Raw genomic sequence first — 21,279 nt, forward strand, 5'->3', positions numbered from 1 at the left:
TTTGATTTACGTGGGGTGTCCGGGCCAGCTTACGCGCACCACGACTAATCCCCACGACCCACTGAACACCCTGCAAACCCAGCAGGCAGGTAAGGCAGCGCGGGACTGACAGGCATGCAACTCCAAGGCTCGAACCTGTGACAGCAGAAGGCGCAAGGCGCCATTCCACCGCTGCCCGTTGCCTTGAGTGCAATTATTTTTCTTTTTAATTATATATGATGTTTAGTTGATATGTCTGTGATCATCAATCACAAAGAATGCTGCTTTTTCAATGTTTTGTTTTGTTTTTTCTGTTTTGTTTTAAACGGAGACAAAGTTATTTATTTTAGGGGTTTCAGGAGGGACTAAATGTGGATTTTTTTTAAAATATTATTTTTAATATTAATTTTAAGTGAAATTATGTTAGCAAGTCAGAGATTCCCCAAACTTATTTGCTTTTGTACATTTATGAATTGAATTCTATTTAGAATTTAAATTAATACTCTAAAAATTATTCAAAATAAAAAAATTAATTTAATAATATGAATTGATCTATTAAATTCACGGAATTCCAAACAATCTATAAAAAAAATCAATGGCTAATTACAATTCTATTTATTTAAATGACTTATAAATTAATAACCTGTTGTGGTTGATTATCCACTCAAATAGAAGTACCCGAATATATTTTTTTTATCAATGATTAGTAAATAGTGAATTTGGTGTTGGAATAGTTTGTAAAAAAAATACAAAGAAATAATTCTATCTAAGTTGGAAAAAAAAAAACACTTCATTGGAAGCAGTGTGATATCTTATTTATGAGTGTTTGGATTGATGGATCCTCTTGTGGGCTTGATGCTTAGAATTCTTGGTGGGATTTTATGTGGATACTATTGAAATAAAAAAAATGACACTCATTATATACATAATGACAGTGATGTTATTTTATTTTTAAAATGGATCAGTACCCTGAGATTACATAACTCCCTATCTTGAGTAAAAAAAATTTAATAAGCCATGAAAGATTCATTAGCTAAAAAATTGGTGGAAGAGAATCACAAGTATGCCAAGCAACATCGGCGAGGAAGAAAGCTAAAAATAACAGAGAACCCAGTAGACGTTTGCCAGAGAAAAGAAGGAGAAGAAGAAGAATTTGCATATCATTTGGGCTTGGCCCGTGAGAAGCTAAAATGAAGCACAGTGGAATATATAATCTGCATCCATTCTTGCCCATGCTTGGTGGGTTTACACCACAGGTCACAACCGGCGAAGTAGATTTGCGCCAACCCCAAATATCCCCCCATGCATCTATTAAGTTAGTTTCTCTATCTCAACGGAACTGGATCTCTTTTTTCCCTTTCCTAAGATCAAATTGCACCATTTCAGCAAACCCACTACCGATCAAGTTTAACAACAACACTAATTTTCTGTGGTATCTTTTGATAAGAGGTTCTGGGTCTAAGCACATATAATTAGGTTAGCTTATTTATATGTATGTGAATATGTTCTATCTCCCAATTTTGCAACACACTGATTTATTCTCAAACTTAAATAACTAGAATGGTAAAATTATTTTGTTGAGTTGTGTCACGAGATTAAGAGCTTCATAATCCCTTTAAAAGGTTTTATAATCCTTCTAAAAAGCTGGCTGTGAAAGGTTTATCTTTCCATAGCTAGTTATGAAGTTAAGATCTTATTTATTAACGAATTGATTAAACAAATTGCCTTATCAACTAAAAACAGTTATGCACCCCCACCTATAAAATTAAAAAAGAGCTCTTAGAAACCATCTAGGTGGTGGCCAAGTGGTAAAGACTTGGGACTAAGGGGTTTGCTCCCTCTGTGGTCTCAGGTTCGAGTCCTTGGTTGCTCATATGATGGCCACTGGAGGCTTACATGGTTGTTAACTTCAGGACCCGTGGGATTAGTCGTGGTGCGCGCAAGCTGGCCCGGACATCCATGTTAATCTAAAAAAACAAAAAAGAGCTCTTAGTAATCCTAAGAGGTATAATTCAACTGATTAGATCTTGAATTTGTCTTTTAAAAATCATCAGTTTGAGTCTCATAAATCTCAGTACCACTAGAAACTTAAATGGTTGTTAGCTTTAAAACTCGTGGGATTAGTTAAGGTATACAAGCTAGCCTGGATGTCCATGTTAATATAAAAGGAAAACGAAAACTCTTGGTAACCTTGAGGGGTAACTTAATTGATCAGGTCTTGGGTTTGCTCCTTAATAATTATAAGTTCAAGTTCTCTCACTTAATTGTTAATTTTAGGACTCTGAGAATTAATCAAGATGCAAATAAGTTAACCAAAATACTCATGGTTACTCAAAAAAAACTATTATTCTATCAATTCTTACTATATTTAAACCTAATAAGCTTCCTCGTGTTGTTAGCTCATTCGAATAATATGTTAAGTTACTATTATGTTATAATTCTGAGCATGGTGGGGATTTTACACATTTTTTAAACTTTCACAACATTTATGCATTTACCCCCTCCAACCCTAGAGTTTTTATGATGGCACTCAAGTTAGAATGTTCCGTCCCTGGTTGCATGCCGAAAGTGTATTTTAATATATCAGATGCTTCTATATGAATTAACCAATCTAATCGCTATGGGTATCGGGAGGTACTCAATCCGAATCCATTCCAAAAATGATGTTAAACTTCAAACAATTGATTTTTTTCAAGCTTATGTTATTAATTATTTTCAACTTAGTAATAGGATTTCATGTTAATGATAACATAAATGATCACGATTTTGTACTTTCTTGTTTTATTATGGTAAATCTTAATCTAATTATATGAGCAATACATTTTTTCCCCTTATCACTACACTACACTATCTAAATTTAAAGTTTTAAAACATACAGTTGGTTTAAATTAATAATATATATAACTGACTGTTAATCTCTGACATGAGATGGGGCTAGGTTACCCCTTTTTTTTCTTGTGTAATTATATTTTTAGTGTCAACCTCTATCGAGGACTGCAAATTTACAGGTATATAAAATCATCCATAATAAGATTCATATATAGATACAAGGAAGGATGAAACATACATAATTTAATTTTTTTTTTATTTCCAGATAAGTATCTTTTATCTTTTTGTGAAAACAAAAAACATAACAAGTTGATCAGTCTCTAACTCTGAGTAAGTTATCACAGGGAGTAATTCATGCTGCACCTTACAATGCCTCGAAATCAGCTCTTTCAAGCTTGAATCGCTCTCGAACATGCGAAATGTAGGTTGCAGCTTTCATGTCTACATTTTCGTCACCACCAGAGTCTGGATAACTTATCAACTTGGTTGTGGAAACCTTGTGGAAGGATGGAGGATTTGCGTAATAACTCTGGCGAGTAGGAAAATCTATGCGAGTACCATTGAGGGTACACGGGCTAGGACTGACCTTGCTACTAGATTGCACTTCCTTAGAAGGCTTGGTGACTCGAAACAAAGACTTGACCAGCTTACCTCTCACAAACCCACGAGTTGATCCCCGGCGTTTTGCTTCCATTTTTTTTTTTTCTTTTGTTAAGTTGGTGAAAGCTAGGAGGGATTATGTGGCTGGATATGGTAGCACTTAAGATTATAATTCTTTTGCCTATGTCCATTCCCAAGACGCATTTGAGCTATATATACAGATGGAGCAAGGGGCGTCCGAATCTAGCCATTTGAAACTGCAAATATACCCCTCCAATAATGTAGATAGGAGAATTGTTCCTTCTCATGATGATTCGGTGCCCCTTAATTGGAGCAAATTGTAATCCAAGGGCCTCGAATTGGAAGAGTGGTTTCGATAAGCACGAAACATACTGTTGGCCCACCGCCCATTACGATCCAAGATTTTGAATGGATAACATAGTGTTGATACTTCCCTACCAAGGCACATAACTATTAAGAAGATACGGTTCCCTTTCTTCTTCTTTTTTTATTATATTATCTGTGTTAAAAAAAAAATACTTGAAAGTGCAATATTAGTTGTGGTTTAAAAGATTTTTTATTTAAAAATATATTTCCTAACGAATACTTGCTTTCTTTTAGTCCAATGCATTGGTATGATAAAAATATCAATTTTCTTGCTTTAGGAGATTTGCCAGCTGATTAGAGTACCCAAGAAAATATATTTTTATTTTTAATAATTATTTTTTATAACAGTACATTAAAATAATTACTTTCAAAAACTTAAATAAAAATAATTTTAAATTTTTAAAAAGCCTGGTTTCGACTGCCATGTTCCCAGAGACTGAATGTATTTGTTTGTATAGCTAACAGATATGGAACTTATGAAAGAAAATAGAGTAAATAAGACATTCTCATGTGATGGGGGCAAGTAGGACCTTTTAAAAAAAACTATGGACCCCATTACTGACGTCCATATTATAAAAAGCTCCGAAAGTTACGGGCATTATTACACGCTACGACGGAGCATAAGCCATCCTTGGACGGTCCAAAAGACATATGAACGTGAATCAACAATACCATCAGATTCGTGTTTGGACATGAACCCAAACGAATTTATCTCTGATGTCTTTTGACTAGCAGAGTGCCAACCCAAGGACTCAGATGGCAAACCTTTTGAGGATCGACGGTTACTCGCTTAACCGAAAGGAGACCGCCCTTGTCTCTGCAAGCCTTTTCTTCTCGAAGGTTCAAGAACCATCGCATAATATCTACCTGTTTTTCGTGCTGTTTTTTAAGGTTCTTTCGTTGAAGGATTTCACAAACGAAGAAACCATTGTCATTGCTTGTTCAAGAAAAAGAAAAGGAAGTCACCAAGGTTTCCCATGCTAAAATAAATCATAGTAATAGATGTACAATTTGATATAATGCGTGTATTTTTACAATAAATGAATTTTAGAATCGGTACGGTAGAATATCCTACAATACCGAGTCTGATCTAATTGTCAAATAAAAAATTAGACTTATTTTATCATGGCTGAAGTTGGCAGGTGGCTGTTGCCTGGAAGTACCCATCCCTTCTTCAGTATCATTAAAATAAAAATAAATATTATTTTAATATATTTTTTAAAAATAATATTTTAAAAAATAATTGTTGCTGTCCTGTTAATTGGCCCATAGAAGTAAGGTAATAGCTTCAAAGGTTGACCCAATTGACAACTCCCTATTAAGGTTCTTGTTCTGTACGAAATGTCGGGCCAGGAGGGTCGGCTCCAGTATCATTTATAACAATCTGGAACCTCTGGATTTCTTTTTTCTTTTAATTTCAACAATATTCTCATACCAATTCTCATACATTAGGAATAAGTTTCTCCTGTATGAAAACTCCCATATTCATGTTAATTTTACTAAAAGAAAATTAACTTCTTAATTTCTCTGTAAATTTTGCATTTTCTAAAACTCTGAACTTTAATAACACAGTAAAACAACTTTTGATAATCAAATTAAACATTAAATTCCCGTTTCTTAAAAAAAAAATAATTAAAAACCACTTTTTTTATTTTTCAATATTTGATAACCTTAAAAAAAGTTAGTTAAGGAGAATATTTTTCAGTCAAATAAAAAATTAACCTTAAAAAAAATATTTTATCCTCTTCAAAAAAATCCTTTTGAAACTTAAAAAAGAATGAAATTGAATTTCTTTAAAATTTCATTTTTCTTTCACTTTTTTATTTTATGTGTCAGGTCTCCAATCTTTTAATAAACTTGAAAAAATTAAAAAAATATTTTTAATTTATTTTTCATAATTTAGTCAAACAATAAAAATTATTTTTTAATTTATTTTTTATGAAAGAGTATATTAAAGGGAAGAGCTAAAAGAAAAACAAAACAATTCTTTTTTTGGCATTCGAGATGTTGATAGGATTATAATTAATGCCAAATGAATTAAAGTTTCCATGGTCAGTTTGGGATGGTTCATGAAGCGAAGTTGAATTACAAAGCATTCTTTTTATCCTGCGTTGTTTTTTCTTTTTTATTAAGCATCTGGAGGTCTCTATAACTTCGGAAGCTTTCTTTGGGGATCACATACTATACATGAGATACACAGCCAGCACCTGATGAAAGCATGGCAACAATTTCATCCTGTAATGAGCTCTACAAGAATGACACTAGGATAGCTCCATTGATCATGCTTTTTTGTTTTTTGGGAGGTGCATAGATTTAATTCCTATGAAGAGAACACTACATGCGTACATATTACAATATTGTAGAATCTTAAAAATCACCCGAGTTGTTTGGAGTGGTGATGCAAACAAAATGGAACATCTTAAAAGTTTCAGAATTAAAGGGCAATAAACTCTTTCATTGATCAGATTTAGATCAAGAGGGGGAGATTAGAACTAGAAATGGCATGTACTACTCCCACGAGAAGGAAAGTGTCTGGTGAGATCCATTTGCAGATGACCCATCAGGTTCGATCTGAAACATATGCTGACCATTGAGGTTGGCATTGCCGCTGCTGCCATCAGATACCAAAACAGATCCTGCTGGTTCACTTTCCATTCCAAGGGCATTATAATTCAAGCTCGGGATCAAGGACTGAGCAGGAGAGTTCAGGTCTGGCTGCATCATGTCGCTCAAACCAATCTCCCGAGTCTCAGATGGTGGAGATGACAGAAGAGAGAGAGCACGGTTGGAGTCTATGACTCGGTTTAGCCCATCAGAGAACATTTTCTGGCTGTTGCCACTGTTTCCTAACGTTGAATTGGCATCTAGATGGACAGAATCTCCAGGAATTGTGGAACTTGTGCCCTGTAAGAAAGAGAACTGCTTTCCTTCTTTATAGTTGGAAGACAAGGAGCCAGGGAAAAGATTTTTTCTGCCACCGAAGTTCATCGAGGATTGACTAGTATTCAGCATTGGATCACTCTCAGCTTTTGCAGCTCCAGTCCAAACAGTGTTCATAACACTGGTTGAAAATATTTGAGAGCTACCAAAATGTAGATATCTAGGACCTACAATAAAGTAAATTTATATGATTCAACAATATTCAAAGTTGTGGTGTCCTTTTGAACTCCTCTGATGCAAGAAGACAAACTGAAAGGTGGGAAAGAGACAACTCTCCAAAACACAATTTTATTGAAGTTAGAATTCGAACCTTGGTTGGAAAATATCCTTCCAGAATTTACTGAAAGTGATTCTGGCTGGGGCTTTCTTCGCCGCCGATTATGTCCGTCAAGACGTTTTCTGCAGCTTCGCTTTCCCTCATCAAACTCTCCCAACGAATGGAACCTATTTGAAGGGGCATTTAGTAGCAGTAAATTTCGCACCAGCTAGAGAGAATTGTGGCCTAAAAATTTTCTTTCTAGAATTCGTGATTGATCTGCTTTATGCCTAAAAGGCCATAGGCGCTATCCCCAACCTCGGGGGAAAGGAAGCGGGTAAGACAAATACAGCTACAAGCCTAGAACTGTATGGGTTATTAAGCTGCCATACACTATCGACAGCATTTTGCAAAGTCATCCAAAATAGGGAAAATCTTAGATCTTTTCCCTCACTTTTACTATATCGTATCGCAAACATTTTCCCAACCAATTAGCTTGGATCAACTACACCTTTCTCGACCAATCTGTTTTCTTCCACAACTTACGTTCCATTTAGACCTCTTCATAACAGCAGAGTGGCATTCATTGGATCGGCTTAGACAATCATAGCAAAGCAAACTGGTTGTTTGATCTTATAGTACCCAAACATTTTGCAAGCCAAAACTTTATTAGAAGGAAAATAGGGAGCCGATATTCTGAATTTATAGTGAATGAACCTTGTGCAATACAAAGAATGATGGACAATCAATAGTCTCTCTTGTTGAAGATAAGAATGTGCGTTAAACCCCATGATAGTGTTGTTCCAGAGCTAAATATAATCATGTAAGTGTATGGATTTAACAAGAGAGTCAGGCTCAACAACCATGAGCTGGAAACAAATAAAAAACAAAGTGCAAGGAGAACATGCACAGAGAATTTAAACAATTCCACAGCTGTGAGCATACAGTAACTTCGACAAAAAGAATGCTGCACTCCATTTTGTTCAATTAAAAATTAATTCTAATTAGCAAAAAGCAAAAAGGTGAAGTAGCTAGAATTCAAACAACTCTCTACATTCACAAGTATGTCGGTCCTTACCTGCTGCACTGCTGGCAAAACCGTTGTTCCTGACCTTTAATAAAAACCTGACGAGACTTGGAGTGGAGCTCACATACTTTATGCCGCCTGTGGTAATCCCTACAATTGGTAAGGTCTGAAGTGCATCCATCAACCAAGCATGACGGGACTCGGGTTGCATTTTTAAGTGTCCTGGCTCTCTTCAAAGATCCAGAAGAAGCTGATTCCATTAAAGAGACCCTAGGATCCTTACACTTGTCCCTGAAAACACCAGAATTGCCCAAGCTTCAAGTCTACTGAACAATACCCTGTTGCCCGAGGTACTCTTAAACTGCTAGGTACAGTAATTTGAGTGAACTGAGGACTGCTTTGTTATTCCAATTCAGCTAATTCCCAAGGAGTCTTAAACACAGAACATTCTTGTTTTGCAAATCTATTTCTCTCTTTTCCACACTACCATTAAATGCTTCACCAAGTGATCCACCAAGTCAATCATTGCACAGTCTGCAAGAACAGCAAATAATTACCAGAACAAAGATCAAAGAAAGCAAGAACTGTCAAGCATTTTGTCTTTGAACTTAATATACCCTGACAAAGAATTAGTTGGTGTTTTGCTTTTAGATAAAGCGATAGCTTACACCTCTTTGTCCAAGTTACATGAAAAAATATCCACATATAAATGCAGTTAATAGGATAGAGCAATAGTATCTGAAGGAAGGAAAATGAGTAAAATGGGCCACGACAATCGTTGCACTTTAATAATAAAATGACCCTTCGATGCTATTCAAAGACTGGATACCTGTCACATCATAGGAGTCAGCCCTCTCATCCCAGCCACAAAATGCCTTGAACATATTTGTTTTCATGAAAAAACAATTTCCCATATCATTTTTGATTTCAAACAACAAAAGTAAACTTAAGTTCGTTAATGAACAGAAATACCTTGTTTGAATGGGTTAGCCCGTTAAACAAGCTGATTACAGGCCAGAATGATTGCATCTAAGAGGGACAATTATTGCGGCAGAGGGGCATGCCAAAAACTTTCTCTAATTTAAACAGGCAATTTCTTTTCTTGGCAAAAGCTGCCACCACCCCTTTATTCCACATGTGTCACTGGAACTTTTACTGTTTACAAGTTACTATTGTAGGGTGTACCTTCTTTCACAAAAAATTATCATCATCGCAAGCAACAGAGAGAGATATAGAGAGAGAGAGAGAAAGAGAGAGACACACACACACTCCTAAGCTATGCAAATTATACTATTATTGAATAAAAAATGAAGGATAAAATGATCGGCTCAAGAGAAAAAAGAGTTGAAATTTAGAGGTGGGTACCTGAAGAAAAACCAGGCCATCAAGAATAGGAGAGGGGAAATCCAGCCTCGGTGACCCCCAGGATGCAGAAATCTTTAAAATGAGGCGGGAAAGGAAAGAACTGCAGGTTGAAGTATAAAGAAGCCAAACTTCAGAATCTAAAGCAGAGTGGAAATAAGGAAACAAAGAGATTGGCAAGGGTAGAGAAGAACAAGAAAGACGACTTCTGTTCCTGTTGACCTGATCACAGCCAACAAATCTCTAGCAAAAGCAGCATCAATAGTGTTAAAAGAGAAAGAAAGAGTTTAGCTTATGCTATCTGCTAAGGCATAGAAGCAAGAGGAAAAGAGAACGGATGAGAGTGACTTGGGGGAGAGGGGTGTGATTATAGGAATTATTGAAAGTAACATGGAAAGTGGATAATGTATTCAACTTTGGAAGTGCAGTGTTAAGAAAAGGAGAGGTGAGAAATGGAAAGGAGACTGCTATGAAGAGTAAAAGACTCGCCCTTTCCAAGTCTCTCTCCCCTTTAAGGCTTGTGGCCTTGTGATAAGAGTAAAGAAATATATAATAAAATAGTGTTCTGTAAAAAACAAAATCCAAAAAAAAAATGAGTGGTAGGGAAAGGGACAGGGTGTTGCTGCTTTCAACTTTGAGAGAGATGAGTTTCTTGTGTTTCACATTCCATGATGTTTCTTCTCGGGGCCTCGGCTCCGAGTCTCGAGCTGCCGAGCCAAAAACCATTTTGATACTTGTGAGAACCCTCCCTGTCCCACCCAGCCGTTTGTAGTGGCCTTCTATTATCCGTTGGATCTTGTTTTCCTTCCCTTGCAAGTTTCGGATCAACCCAGATCTGGACACACGTATTTTCCTCACAATTCCTCTCCTCTTCTTAATTACAGTCCTAGACATGTACAAGGGAGCAGTACTCTTTTCTTACCATTTGGATCTTCATTTTTGAAACGTTTCCCCTATGTTTACTTCTAGACCGTGTAAGATATCATAGATTAAGATATTTTTTAAAACTAAACAAGTTTGCTATTAAATTCAACATCAGTTAGGATTTAGATTTATATGGATTTAGAGTCCCCAGGAATTCTTGTATTATTAAAATTCTATAATCTTAAAAATAAATGATTTTTTAGAATTTAAGACTAGTTAAGAGATAATGAAGTGATTAGTTTTTTTTTTCAAGTGGAGTTCAAGTTATTGTTGACATTTACGAAGCGCAAAAAGTCAAGTATTTGTGGTTGGGAACAGGGGAAATTACCAAAAGATACGAACATTAGGTATCCTACCACTAGGAATCCTTTTCGCAACACGGAGCATAAGCACCCAAGGACAAAAAAGAGGCGCTAGGTTAGAGCAGGGTAGGTTGGCGGGGGCACATAAAAGCATTGTTTATTTTATTTAAAATAAATAAATTTTACTTTTTTAAAATATTTTTTTATTATTATTTTTATATTATTATTTTTATATTATTTTGATATACTAATTTTAAAATTATTTTTTAATAATAAAAAATATTATTTTAATATATTATTAAATAAAAAACATTTTATAAACAATAATAACTATATTTTTAAACAAGTCTAAAACAAAGCTAAGCTCAACTTTTATATTTTTTTTTTGGAGTGTGGAGGAAGCTTTTTTAAAAACAATTAAATTTTTAATTTTAATTTAATATTATTATATTATCTTAATTAATGTAATAATTTTAAAAATAAATATAAATATTTAATCTTATCTTTTAAGCGGGGCTATAGCAGCCGCATAATTTTCATGACCGGTGATTAATTTTTTATTATATATGTATTTTAGAGTTTGGTATCGAATATTTTTTATTTAAAAATATATTGAAATAATATTTATATTTATTTTTAAAAAATTAATTTTATATGTTAACATATTAAAATAAATTAATTTAAAATAAAAGGTAAAATTTATTTAAAAATATTTTTAAAACACACGAAAATAAACACTTGCAATTTGAGTAAAAAGCTGGGCCCTTTGCTTTATTCGACCTTTTGAGCTCGAACTCTCATCTTACCTCATTGCAGATGTGATGGAGTATTGAGATCCCATCTCCGTGAAGCTGCAAAATAAATAATAAAGTGATGGAGAAAAATGGAAACTTCGCCTTGCTCCAGCATAGCAAGAAAGGCCTTACTTGCAGCCCGCTGAAATATGCTGAGGTACAACTTGCTGCTGCTACTTCTTCTATTATGAAGTCTATAATAAGAATACGAGAGCCGGAGAACCACGCGCACCCTCATCCTTCAAGGGGCTTAATTATATTTATTCATTCTAGCCCCTATACTTTTAATTTTGGGCTTAACATCCCTCGCACTTTGAGTTAATTCCCACACGTGGTCCCTTCCAATAAACCATGTTCTTCAGATGTACAAAACGGATTAGACAGTGTTTGCAACTGTGTTTAAAAAATGTTTATAAGAAAATGAAAAAAAATTTATTTTTTTATTTTAAATTAATATGTTTTTGATGTTTTTATATTATTTTTATGTATTGATGTTAATAATATTTTTTTAAAAAAATATTATTTTAATATATTTTAAAATAAAAAATAAAAAATTATCGTTACTGTATTTTTAAATATCTTTCAAGTGTTCACATGTAAATACAAATTAAAATGTGAAAGGGTAGAAATGACCCAAAATTTCACTTTATATTTCCTATGGTTTACTACACTACTCAACATATCATTAAAGACGTGGTGGTGTTTAATATTGTAGTTTAATTATATATTTAAAATTTTTTGAATTTTTTTAAGTTTTAAATTATTTTTTTCTATATTTTTAATTGTTTTAATATATTAATATCAAAAATAAATTTAAAAAATAATAAAAATAATCTTTAATATATTTTTAAACAAAAAAATTCTTTTTTAAAAAAAAAAAACCTTCACACTATCCATTAACATGTACCATAGTGAGGGTCCTCCTATAATAATATACATAAAAAAATGCCCTGGAAAAGTTCATATGTTTTCATTACAGCCATCAACTATTTCAAAGAAGATTCCAACAAAAAAAAAAAAAACGTATTTCAAAGATACCTTTACATAACAGTGCATGGTAGCAGTGCTTTGGCATCTCTGTTGAGGAATATTCCCTTCCACTGATATTTTCCATCTGCTTTTCATTTCTTCCGTCTTTAGCGTTTCCCAACCATGGAGCCGAACCATCACACAGAATCATGTTTGGTTAAAAGTACGACTTTCACAGGCCAAGATAACGCCCCATGCTAAAATAAGGAAACACATAACGTTATGGCAATTTATTTCTTAGCTTATATAAGATGAGTTCTTTTAGTGCAAAAAATATTTAGAAAATTAACATATTTTAAAAGTTCATAGATGACTGCGAGCTAGCACTTGTAATACCGACAATTTCAGGTTGTAAAATTCGTGACATAAGATTTAACAAGGAAAGAGAAGAGAGATAAAAAAAAAAAAAAACTTGAAGTTATATTAAATTTTCATGATAATAATAAATATGATTTAATAAAAAGAGAAGCAAAAAGAGAGAGAAATGTTTTTTGAAAGCATATTAAAATTTACTTGATTTTGACTTATTTTAATTATTGTTGATAATATTTTTTTTATTTTATTAAATTTTTTTTATTAATATTTTTTTAATAATATCGATAATATCATTATTAAAATTTTGATCTGTTTTCAAAAAAAAAATTGTATTTTCTCTCTCCTTCCTCTCTCCTTATTAAAAGCAAATGACAGTTGATGCTATATGTTGTTTAAACTTTATTATTTTTCAAAAAATATTTCATGTAACATGTTGATTCATCAATATTTAGCATGCTAGAGTACAAAAATACTGTATAAAAGATACAATTTGCAAGCACTGATGCCTGGGAAAACCCCCCCCGAGTTAATCTGTTCCTCTGAATACACTTTTTTATGTATACTTTGTATTCGCCATGATTTGTCAACTCAACTGTATTGAATCAAATGACCTATCCCAAGAGAGACTGTTGTTGACAGAATAATTGCTTAAGTTGAAAATATAGGTAGTTTTGCGTACTGACAATTCTGTAAATAAAGAAAGAACCGCTTGTAAAAAACTTGGGAGGGAGAGAATACATTTTTTATACGTAGGAATGCAGCGACAGGCGAGAGCTTGAGCGGGCAAAGGATGATGCACGAGGGAGACCCAGTGAGGTGTAGGATGGAAGCTTTGAAGGAATGCTGCAAATCTGTTATGGCTGGCATTCTGTTTTTTTTTAAAAAAAAATTGAAATGATATATTTTAGTTTTGAAGGCTGTTTTGGGTAGTACTGTACTAGTAGGGGAAAAAATGAAAATACATGAATATTTAATCAAACTAATTTATTTGATAAACTTAAAAATAATTTAGATGATTGGTAAAAATATAATTTAATAAAAAAATTTAAAATAATGTTATGATATGAAACAATTAGAATTAACTTTTTTTGTATATAGAAGACGCAAACATAGAGGCTAATTTGTGGGACTTTCCATCGTATACTTGCTAAGGAAACTACCATTGAAGAAACCAAAATGGAGGACAAAGAATCAGCATGGCAGACTAAAGAAAGCTTTTCAATGTATAAATATGAAATTTATAGTAGTAGCTTTGTACATGCATTATGATGGTACAAAATCTAAAGTGTCTAGAAATAGTTTTTTTAATGGTTGTATTATAGATTAATCACATGTTGTATTAAGATAGTCTATTCCTTATTGTAAGACCTGCAAAACAGTTTAATGAGATTTGAAGACCTTCATATTATAAAGTCTAAAATCTTTAAGCAAATTATTACAATAAATAAAAAAAAATAAAAAAATAAGCGCTGATTCTTAAAAACAAGAGTGTTTAATTTTAATTTTAATATAACTAATGCTTTGCAATTAAAATATAATTTTTCTAATAATAAAAATTATAAATAATAATTTAGAAGATATCTATAATCATTAAACTTTATTATTTTGATGGAGTTAAAAGATTGAAGAATCATTTTCTTCTGATGATAAAATTAATAAGAGATAAGTATCTTACGTAGGATATCACTAATATTATTAATAATAAAAGATTAGAGACGAATATTCTTAATATTAATATTTTATATTAAAAATTATAAAAATAAATAAATAAAATTTTATAACCTAACATGGAGGCTATAAAACCTATAAAGATATAAAGATCTCTAGGTCTTTAGCTCTTTATACTTGGTACTCTAACAAGCTCACGGCTAGTAGCAAGCCAGGCTCATGCCAATTTTTAACAGTATAAATTACTAGTTTTATCTCTCAATTTCTTCTACTTCTCCCTTTTTCTTAAAAAGTTTTGTTTAAGGAAGACCCTTAACAAGTGGTATCAGCTCGTCTTTAAGAATTTATATTTGATCAAAGAACAAGCGTGATGGAAACAATATGGTGAAGTCTTTGGAGGAACACGCCAAGAGATTTGAAGAATAAATGTTAAAAAATTATCTAGAACTTCAGGAAATCAATGTTTTGATTCAGAAACAAAGGTAGTCTAAGCAAGAGTCAATCATAGGATGATCCAAGTTCAACTTCTTTCAAGGAGGGTTGCTAAAAAATGACTAAACTTTCCAAAGCTATCCATGCTCGCAACGTGGGGCATGAATTTATGAAAATGACTTGCTTCATCTGTTCAATGAAGCTTGTTATGTTTTATCAGGCTCTTCTCCAAATACAAGATATCCCTTTAATTATCAATGCTCTCCAATACTAAATAAATATTCAGCCAACTATAAAGGAAATGAGTGTTATGTTTAATTCACATCACATCAAAAACTTAGTACAGTGGATCAAAATACATTCAATGAGGTAAAATGCTCTTCTTTAACTAAATATGAGATTAGTTTTAAAAAGAAACAAGTGGGTTTTTTTTAACATAAAGTAAATTGATTATTTGAATGAAAAGAATGTTGCTTATTATGAATTGATTTAATGAAAAGATTAAGAGTTTTGATGTGAAAATACAAGAAGCTGAGAATTATATAGATGATAGATCAGGCTAGGTTTGCTTGAATGAAATCTGGATAATAGAATTAAAATTTAGTTTAAAATGACTATTCAATCAATAAATTAGCATTTGTGGCACGACCACCACAGATACAGTACAAGTATGAACTGTTCTGATGAAGAGGCTACCTAGGTCCAGAAAATGACAAACCTATATAGGTGATCGGGCGTCCAAAGGTTCTCCTTGTCCAGAAGGATTGTTCTGCAAGATAAACGTTAAAGTTAGCTTCCACCTTCTCTCATATAGCAAAGCTATAGAAGAAGGCATCTGGATTTCTTTAATTTAGTGAACTAGGACCTCCAGACTTCAATATTTGAGGAACTGAGAAAAGCATGCCTCAAGTGACAACGCTTGAGGCCAACTTTTACCGCAAGAACAGAATAGAGTAGAGGACATAACATTAGGTTTGATAATGCCAAAAACCACATCGATATTCTAAAAATCAAATGGAACAAATACTAAATTCCATTGAATCTGCCATTCCAACCCGAGTGGGGTTGAGCGGGATAAAAAAAAAAATCCAAGTACTTGTACACAAGTCGTTAGAATAACTACTACATAATCTCTTACTGTTGTTTGTTTCTGACCATTCAAATCGGTTTTCCATAATTCAACCAGGGCAATGCATCATCATATTAATGACAACATATTTGCTTGGACCCATTAATGGCTGGATCCCAGTTCCTTTGGGGTGGAATTTCAACATCGTATCCTCACCAAAACAACTCTAAATGTATCAAAATTCACATTCTGAGACTTAAATGGGATAAAAGTTCATAAATCATATCAGCATGTACCTTAGATTTGAAAAACTTTTGGCTGTCACTGAAGTATTGATTAGGATGATTAATCCCAGCATCATATGACAAACCATGAATAGATTCAAATGTTAACGTGCAAGCCAACTGCAGACAATTTTATACATGTAAATCCAAGTTAAAAATAGATAATACAAGAACCTGAAGGAAAATCAGAATCTGACAATCTGATAACCTGATAATGTCTGTTTCGCACTTTATCCATAACATTCTCCAGTGCACCACTATTTACACCCATTCTGCTGAGTGCAGCCCTCAAGTTTTCCTCACTGTCATAACCACTAACACAACTTAAGCATACCAAAATCAAAGTCAAAATATCATGTCAGGTCAAATGAACATCATTACATAATGACAAATCAGGCAGCAAAACGAAAAATGCACAAATTTTTTATAAGCATCAACTACTAAGTTTCAGGCATGGAGTATTCAACGTCAGAATTCCTGGTTTATGAAATACTCTAAATATTAATAACAAAATCAAGCAAAATAGTTGTTAGGTTCGTCACTAGGATTTTAAAGAAATTAAACCCTTGCCGAGTGCAGCAATTATTTTGCTTTTGCCCAGTTTCATATCATAAACATCAGATTAGTAAGAGAAGTGACCTGAAATGTCGATAGGGACAACCATGATGATCTCCGACACCAGGAGTTGATGAGATTATTTTTTGACAGGAATAAGGAGTATAATCCTGCAAAAACAAAAAAACTACATTTTTTAGGCAGTCATGATACACTAACAAATGAACATAAATGCAAGCAGAGGAATGACTACCAAGTTCCAAAAGAACTAAAAGAGACTAAAGACCAATTCACCAAGAATTATATCAATCAGGAAATTGAATTCTAATGCTACTAAATTTCCAAATCATATTCATTTTATAATTCTTCTTAATTGTAATATGATGCATAATCTCAATCTAACCAGTCTAGCATGACAATGACAACGCATACAACATCTACATAATGATGGTGATGGGCCAGACATCTTACTGTTCTCTTCCCTTCTCTTCCATAATTGTGGCGAATGCTGTATGCATATTCTTTGTCAAACCTCTCAGCTCCGACCTACAGAAAGGGGAAAAAGATATAAAGATGAGGAACATTATTGATTAGCATTTGATTTCCAGGAACCAAGAGATCATATGAAAAGTATGGCACCTTGAAATTGTATGTTGATCTAAAATGCTTAATTATGGAGAGAGATTACTAGACATCTGCTCTCCTTTTGCTAATTTATTATAAAATGCAACTTCCTAACATACAAAGTTAAATATACAAACGGCAACATCTATAAGAAATTGGTAGTTAAATTAACACCACAATTTTGTACATATTCATGAAGATTATACTGAGCTACTAACCTTTTGGGAGAACTCTGCTTTCCAGAATGCAAGAGCGTCATCTAATTTCAATCCGACACCCTAGCATGCAGATAAAGGAAACACATTACCAATTATCAAGCATGGTGAAAAAGGCTAAACATTATCAACTGCTATACAGCTTTTTCTCAGATAAATAAAAGAAACAAGGCAAAGACACAAGGGAGATTGCCTACAGCAAATTCTGCAGGTACATGATGAGGGCATAACCAAATCGAGGGGATAGAATGTAGGACAAGCTAGAAGAATGAGTAATGATCCTAAATCAGCTAATATGCACAAGTTTAACAAGACAGGTGTAAAGTGCAATACAACCTTGAGAAAGAGACCCAATTGCATCCTCCCTCCATGCTTTAAATGATGATCTTCTCTGAGCTGCACAAACATTCATGGAAAAGTAAATGAAAAAGAGAGGAAATTGTGAAGACTTGGTTGAAAACTAACAACTTTATGCAGGAAGAAAAAGCTGAGCTGGAAAAGAGAAAAAGAAAAGATTAAAGATCCCCACTTGAAAGAGGATTGGTAAAAAGACTTGTTTGAATGATCAAAATTTCTCACTTTTTCAAACAGGTGACGCATGCACAGGGGAAATGAACTCTTAGCTACTTGGTCAATGTCTTTAATTGATACTTCAGCAAATTCTTTGGGCTGCAAATGATGTGAACCAAACTCTTCATGGTTAACTTGACCATGTGATCTAAAGGCAGCAGAAATGAGCTTATAAGAGGTAACAAAGAACCTGAGAATAGTCAGGACCCAGATAGCTTGTGCATAGGGTTTCCACGATCTAAAAGGCACCAAAATTACATGTGAAGCACTGCATTTCAAAAATAAAACAAAAATAGCAATCTAAACTTAAGACGTTCATGATTCGATACCCACAGGAGTTAGGCGATCCTTCTCTTCTTCTCTGATGGTAGATGTCCATTTTCTGCAAACAAAAAACATTCAATATAAGACTTCAATATTAAAGAACGCAAACCCAGTTCTATAAAGGCAAGTGCATAGCATGTATTGTGCAGCAATGGAAAGAAATGTTGCAGTCATCAACATGACCTTGGACACTATGAAATTAAACCTTTCTTTCAATACATCAAAATCTTAGTTCTTTTATTTGCATAACTAAGATCAGTGCAGGTATTCAAACAAAACACAGAAGGGAGCTTTCGAACATCAACCATTGAGAAATAACCACCTGTTTGTTAGAACAAGTGCTTTTGATAGAAGACCGCGGAACTGGGTAACAACAAGGGAAACAACCTAGAAAATGAAAGCAGAGATACATTAACAGATTGTTGATATACATTATCAAGGTGTAATGCCATGATTGAAACAAGAATTCGCTCCACCTGATTCATAGCAACATAAGCATAGCCTTTACAGATGAAGACTCTACGACCAGCCACAAGTTCAGGAACTTCTTCAAATGGTACCTTCAGTTCAAAATAGCTAAGACTATCATTTTTGTGTAGATTAAGTAAAGTAATCAAGCAGAGGTAAACAAACAAACCTTGTAGAATATGGCATCAGATGCTGAAAAAAGGAAAGAATGTAAAAAAAAAGAAGAAGGAAGTGGATTAGAATTGTAAATGTGAAATGAAAACAAATTGTCAGAGATGGGCTATGGTCTTAAGCCCTAAACATGTAAAACATAAGGTAAGATGAAACATAATTTTCTCCACCAAAAATGTTGGTTAATTTTTATTAAAATTCCACAACAGAATAAAATGAAGTAAACCAATTATATAGACAGCCTGCCTTATTAATAGGTATTTGACAGCAAGGAGATGATCATAACAGAAATCACTCTTTGTTATCTCACCAGTGTACTTTCAAGATTGCTGAATTTGGGCAAAAGAGTAACATCTACTCGTTCAGGAAACTGTAAGCTATGTGAACATCTAAAAGCCTTTCATTATTCAACTGGGTGTGAGTAGCATATTCCTTTGAAATTATGCCTCAACTCAGAAATTGGTGTATTGTTGGCTATGAATGGATCTTAGTCTAGTTTGCATAGAGGTGGTAGTGAATGAATGGGCGGGGTAATAAGGCTATTAAAGAAAAATGAAGCTGAGCACTGAATTCATTAAGAAAATGAATTAGATGGAAATTGGTCCCATGCATGAATTGTTTTAGCATTTAGGTTGTGCAATGAAATGTTATCATTATCAGTGATCTGTTTCACTCCCGACCATTGAGAAGAAGACTAATATCAAAGAACTTAATATATATGAAATAGTCCATTTGCCAACCAGGCAATGATTCAGGGGTGCACTAACAGAACCACAATTGAAACAAAACACATTATATGCTGTTACTTGCGGTCATTTAAAATGGTAAGCGACTGCTTACTGCAGAGATAATTAAAAAAAGGAGGGGATTACAATGAAACAAGCAACCAATCTGCTCTTACCAGTGGGTTTAAGCTGACCAGTTGATCGGGCAACTAGATGCAATTTTTCCTTTACACCCTGTCAAGTAAAATAGGTCAAAATAACCCTAAAACCAAGAATTGGTGATTTTTTTGAAAAATGTTTGCAAGCAATTACAAAGAGTGATTAAAAAAAACCTAAAATGCCTTGGCATTATATTTAATTTAATTAACCTCAAATTCTGCAGTGGTAACAGGCTTGTATGGAAGATCAAACTCGGCCATAAGCAACCTCTGCAAATTCAAAACTGCATACCAGTCAGCATCCGACACTAGGAACTAACTAAACTAAGAAATTAATGACCTAATGAATGGATGAATCTCACCTGAGCTTCAGGGGATAGAAGCCGAAATCTGTATCTAAAAAGTGCAATCTCATTGGAAAGGAACCATTTCCTCAGCTCCTCTCTGACAGGCAGACATACACACCAACAATAATCACAAAATTTGAAGAGAATACGTAAAGTTCGCTATAAAATAAATATATAATGAAGCAATCTTACTTACGTTCTACAATAGACGAGACGTAAAACGAAGTGAGATATGATATCTTTATTAGTAACTTCAGATGGCAGTGGATGCCTCATATTTGCTTTCCACAAATCATTTACTAATTTCTCCATTTCTTCCGGTCTTTTTCCGCGAGAAAGTCCGTCTGATACACCTTTTAAAACTGGAAAATCAAGAGACAATTTTATTGATTTCTGTGAGTAAATTAAACCCTAGAAATTGCAATTAATTGGTTAGTTAATAATTAAGGTAACGAAAAGAAGGAAAAGTTACCGCGGAGGCGATCGATGGCGTAGAGCTCGAAATCTTCCAGTCTGACTTCGAGAGGGGGGGCGGAGCGGTAGAGAGGGAGGGTGGAAACTACGTCGTTTGCAGATGGAGGTGGTTTCTTCCATTGAGGCTTGACTATCTCCATTCTTTCTCTCTCTCACTAGAAATCCACTTTATGCTTGTAATGGAAAATAGAACTAGTAACTGATCTGATTTTTCTTTTTTCTTTCTTTTTTTTTAACATCATTTTCTATTTCTGTTTTTTCTCTGTGTGTTAGCGCGCCAAAGGAGGGCTTCATTGGCGGGAAACGAGTTATTATCCAATGAAACTCGGTTGCAGAGGGTAGACCATGGCGTGTTAACTCGTGGTCCCCAGGAAACTCGGCCCCTCGAAAACATATTTTCCTCGCCGCTTCCCTCTTCTTACACTTTTTTTTTTTTTGTTACAAAATTGAA

The 21,279-nt window shown here is 33.8% G+C and overlaps 2 protein-coding genes across 8 annotated transcripts; both read right to left on the bottom strand.

Annotated features, from left to right (window-relative positions):
* Positions 1 to 6,054: 6,054 nt before the first annotated feature.
* On the bottom strand, positions 6,055 to 9,912 carry LOC105123031 (squamosa promoter-binding-like protein 16). 5 transcript variants are annotated; one of them, XM_011022483.1, is made up of 5 exons: positions 9,603 to 9,912; positions 9,384 to 9,483; positions 8,070 to 8,552; positions 7,046 to 7,179; positions 6,055 to 6,902 (listed from the first exon to the last, which is right to left on the bottom strand). In XM_011022483.1, the coding sequence occupies exons 3-5, from the start codon at positions 8,276 to 8,278 to the stop codon at positions 6,304 to 6,306; spliced, it is 942 nt and encodes a 313-aa protein (XP_011020785.1). In that variant the 5' UTR covers positions 8,279 to 8,552; positions 9,384 to 9,483; positions 9,603 to 9,912; the 3' UTR covers positions 6,055 to 6,303. The 5 variants fall into 5 exon arrangements, with proteins under 5 accessions (XP_011020785.1, XP_011020784.1, XP_011020787.1 ...); XM_011022482.1 differs by having other exon boundaries at positions 9,575 to 9,912; XM_011022485.1 differs by lacking the exons at positions 9,384 to 9,483; positions 9,603 to 9,912 and adding exons at positions 8,848 to 8,893; positions 8,991 to 9,256.
* A 5,474-nt stretch (positions 9,913 to 15,386) lies between these two features.
* On the bottom strand, positions 15,387 to 21,134 carry EMB2813 (DNA primase, large subunit family). Of its 3 annotated transcripts, none has more exons than XM_011022487.1 (19): positions 20,827 to 21,133; positions 20,551 to 20,716; positions 20,370 to 20,451; positions 20,218 to 20,277; positions 20,026 to 20,083; positions 19,123 to 19,145; positions 18,962 to 19,045; positions 18,808 to 18,872; positions 18,495 to 18,543; positions 18,352 to 18,399; positions 18,171 to 18,260; positions 17,928 to 17,987; positions 17,595 to 17,654; positions 17,224 to 17,298; positions 16,837 to 16,922; positions 16,406 to 16,499; positions 16,210 to 16,317; positions 15,563 to 15,613; positions 15,387 to 15,424 (listed from the first exon to the last, which is right to left on the bottom strand). In XM_011022487.1, exons 1-18 carry the CDS (start codon positions 20,966 to 20,968, stop codon positions 15,563 to 15,565), a joined length of 1,401 nt encoding a protein of 466 aa, XP_011020789.1. In that variant the 5' UTR covers positions 20,969 to 21,133; the 3' UTR covers positions 15,387 to 15,424. The 3 variants fall into 3 exon arrangements, with proteins under 3 accessions (XP_011020789.1, XP_011020790.1, XP_011020788.1); XM_011022488.1 differs by having other exon boundaries at positions 15,389 to 15,424; positions 15,541 to 15,613; positions 20,827 to 21,134; XM_011022486.1 differs by having other exon boundaries at positions 15,409 to 15,613.
* Positions 21,135 to 21,279: the final 145 nt, after the last annotated feature.

This window comes from Populus euphratica, unplaced genomic scaffold, assembly GCF_000495115.2.
Source record: "Populus euphratica unplaced genomic scaffold, PopEup_1.0 scaffold8.1, whole genome shotgun sequence".
In the NCBI taxonomy this organism is placed as follows: Eukaryota; Viridiplantae; Streptophyta; class Magnoliopsida; order Malpighiales; family Salicaceae; genus Populus; species Populus euphratica.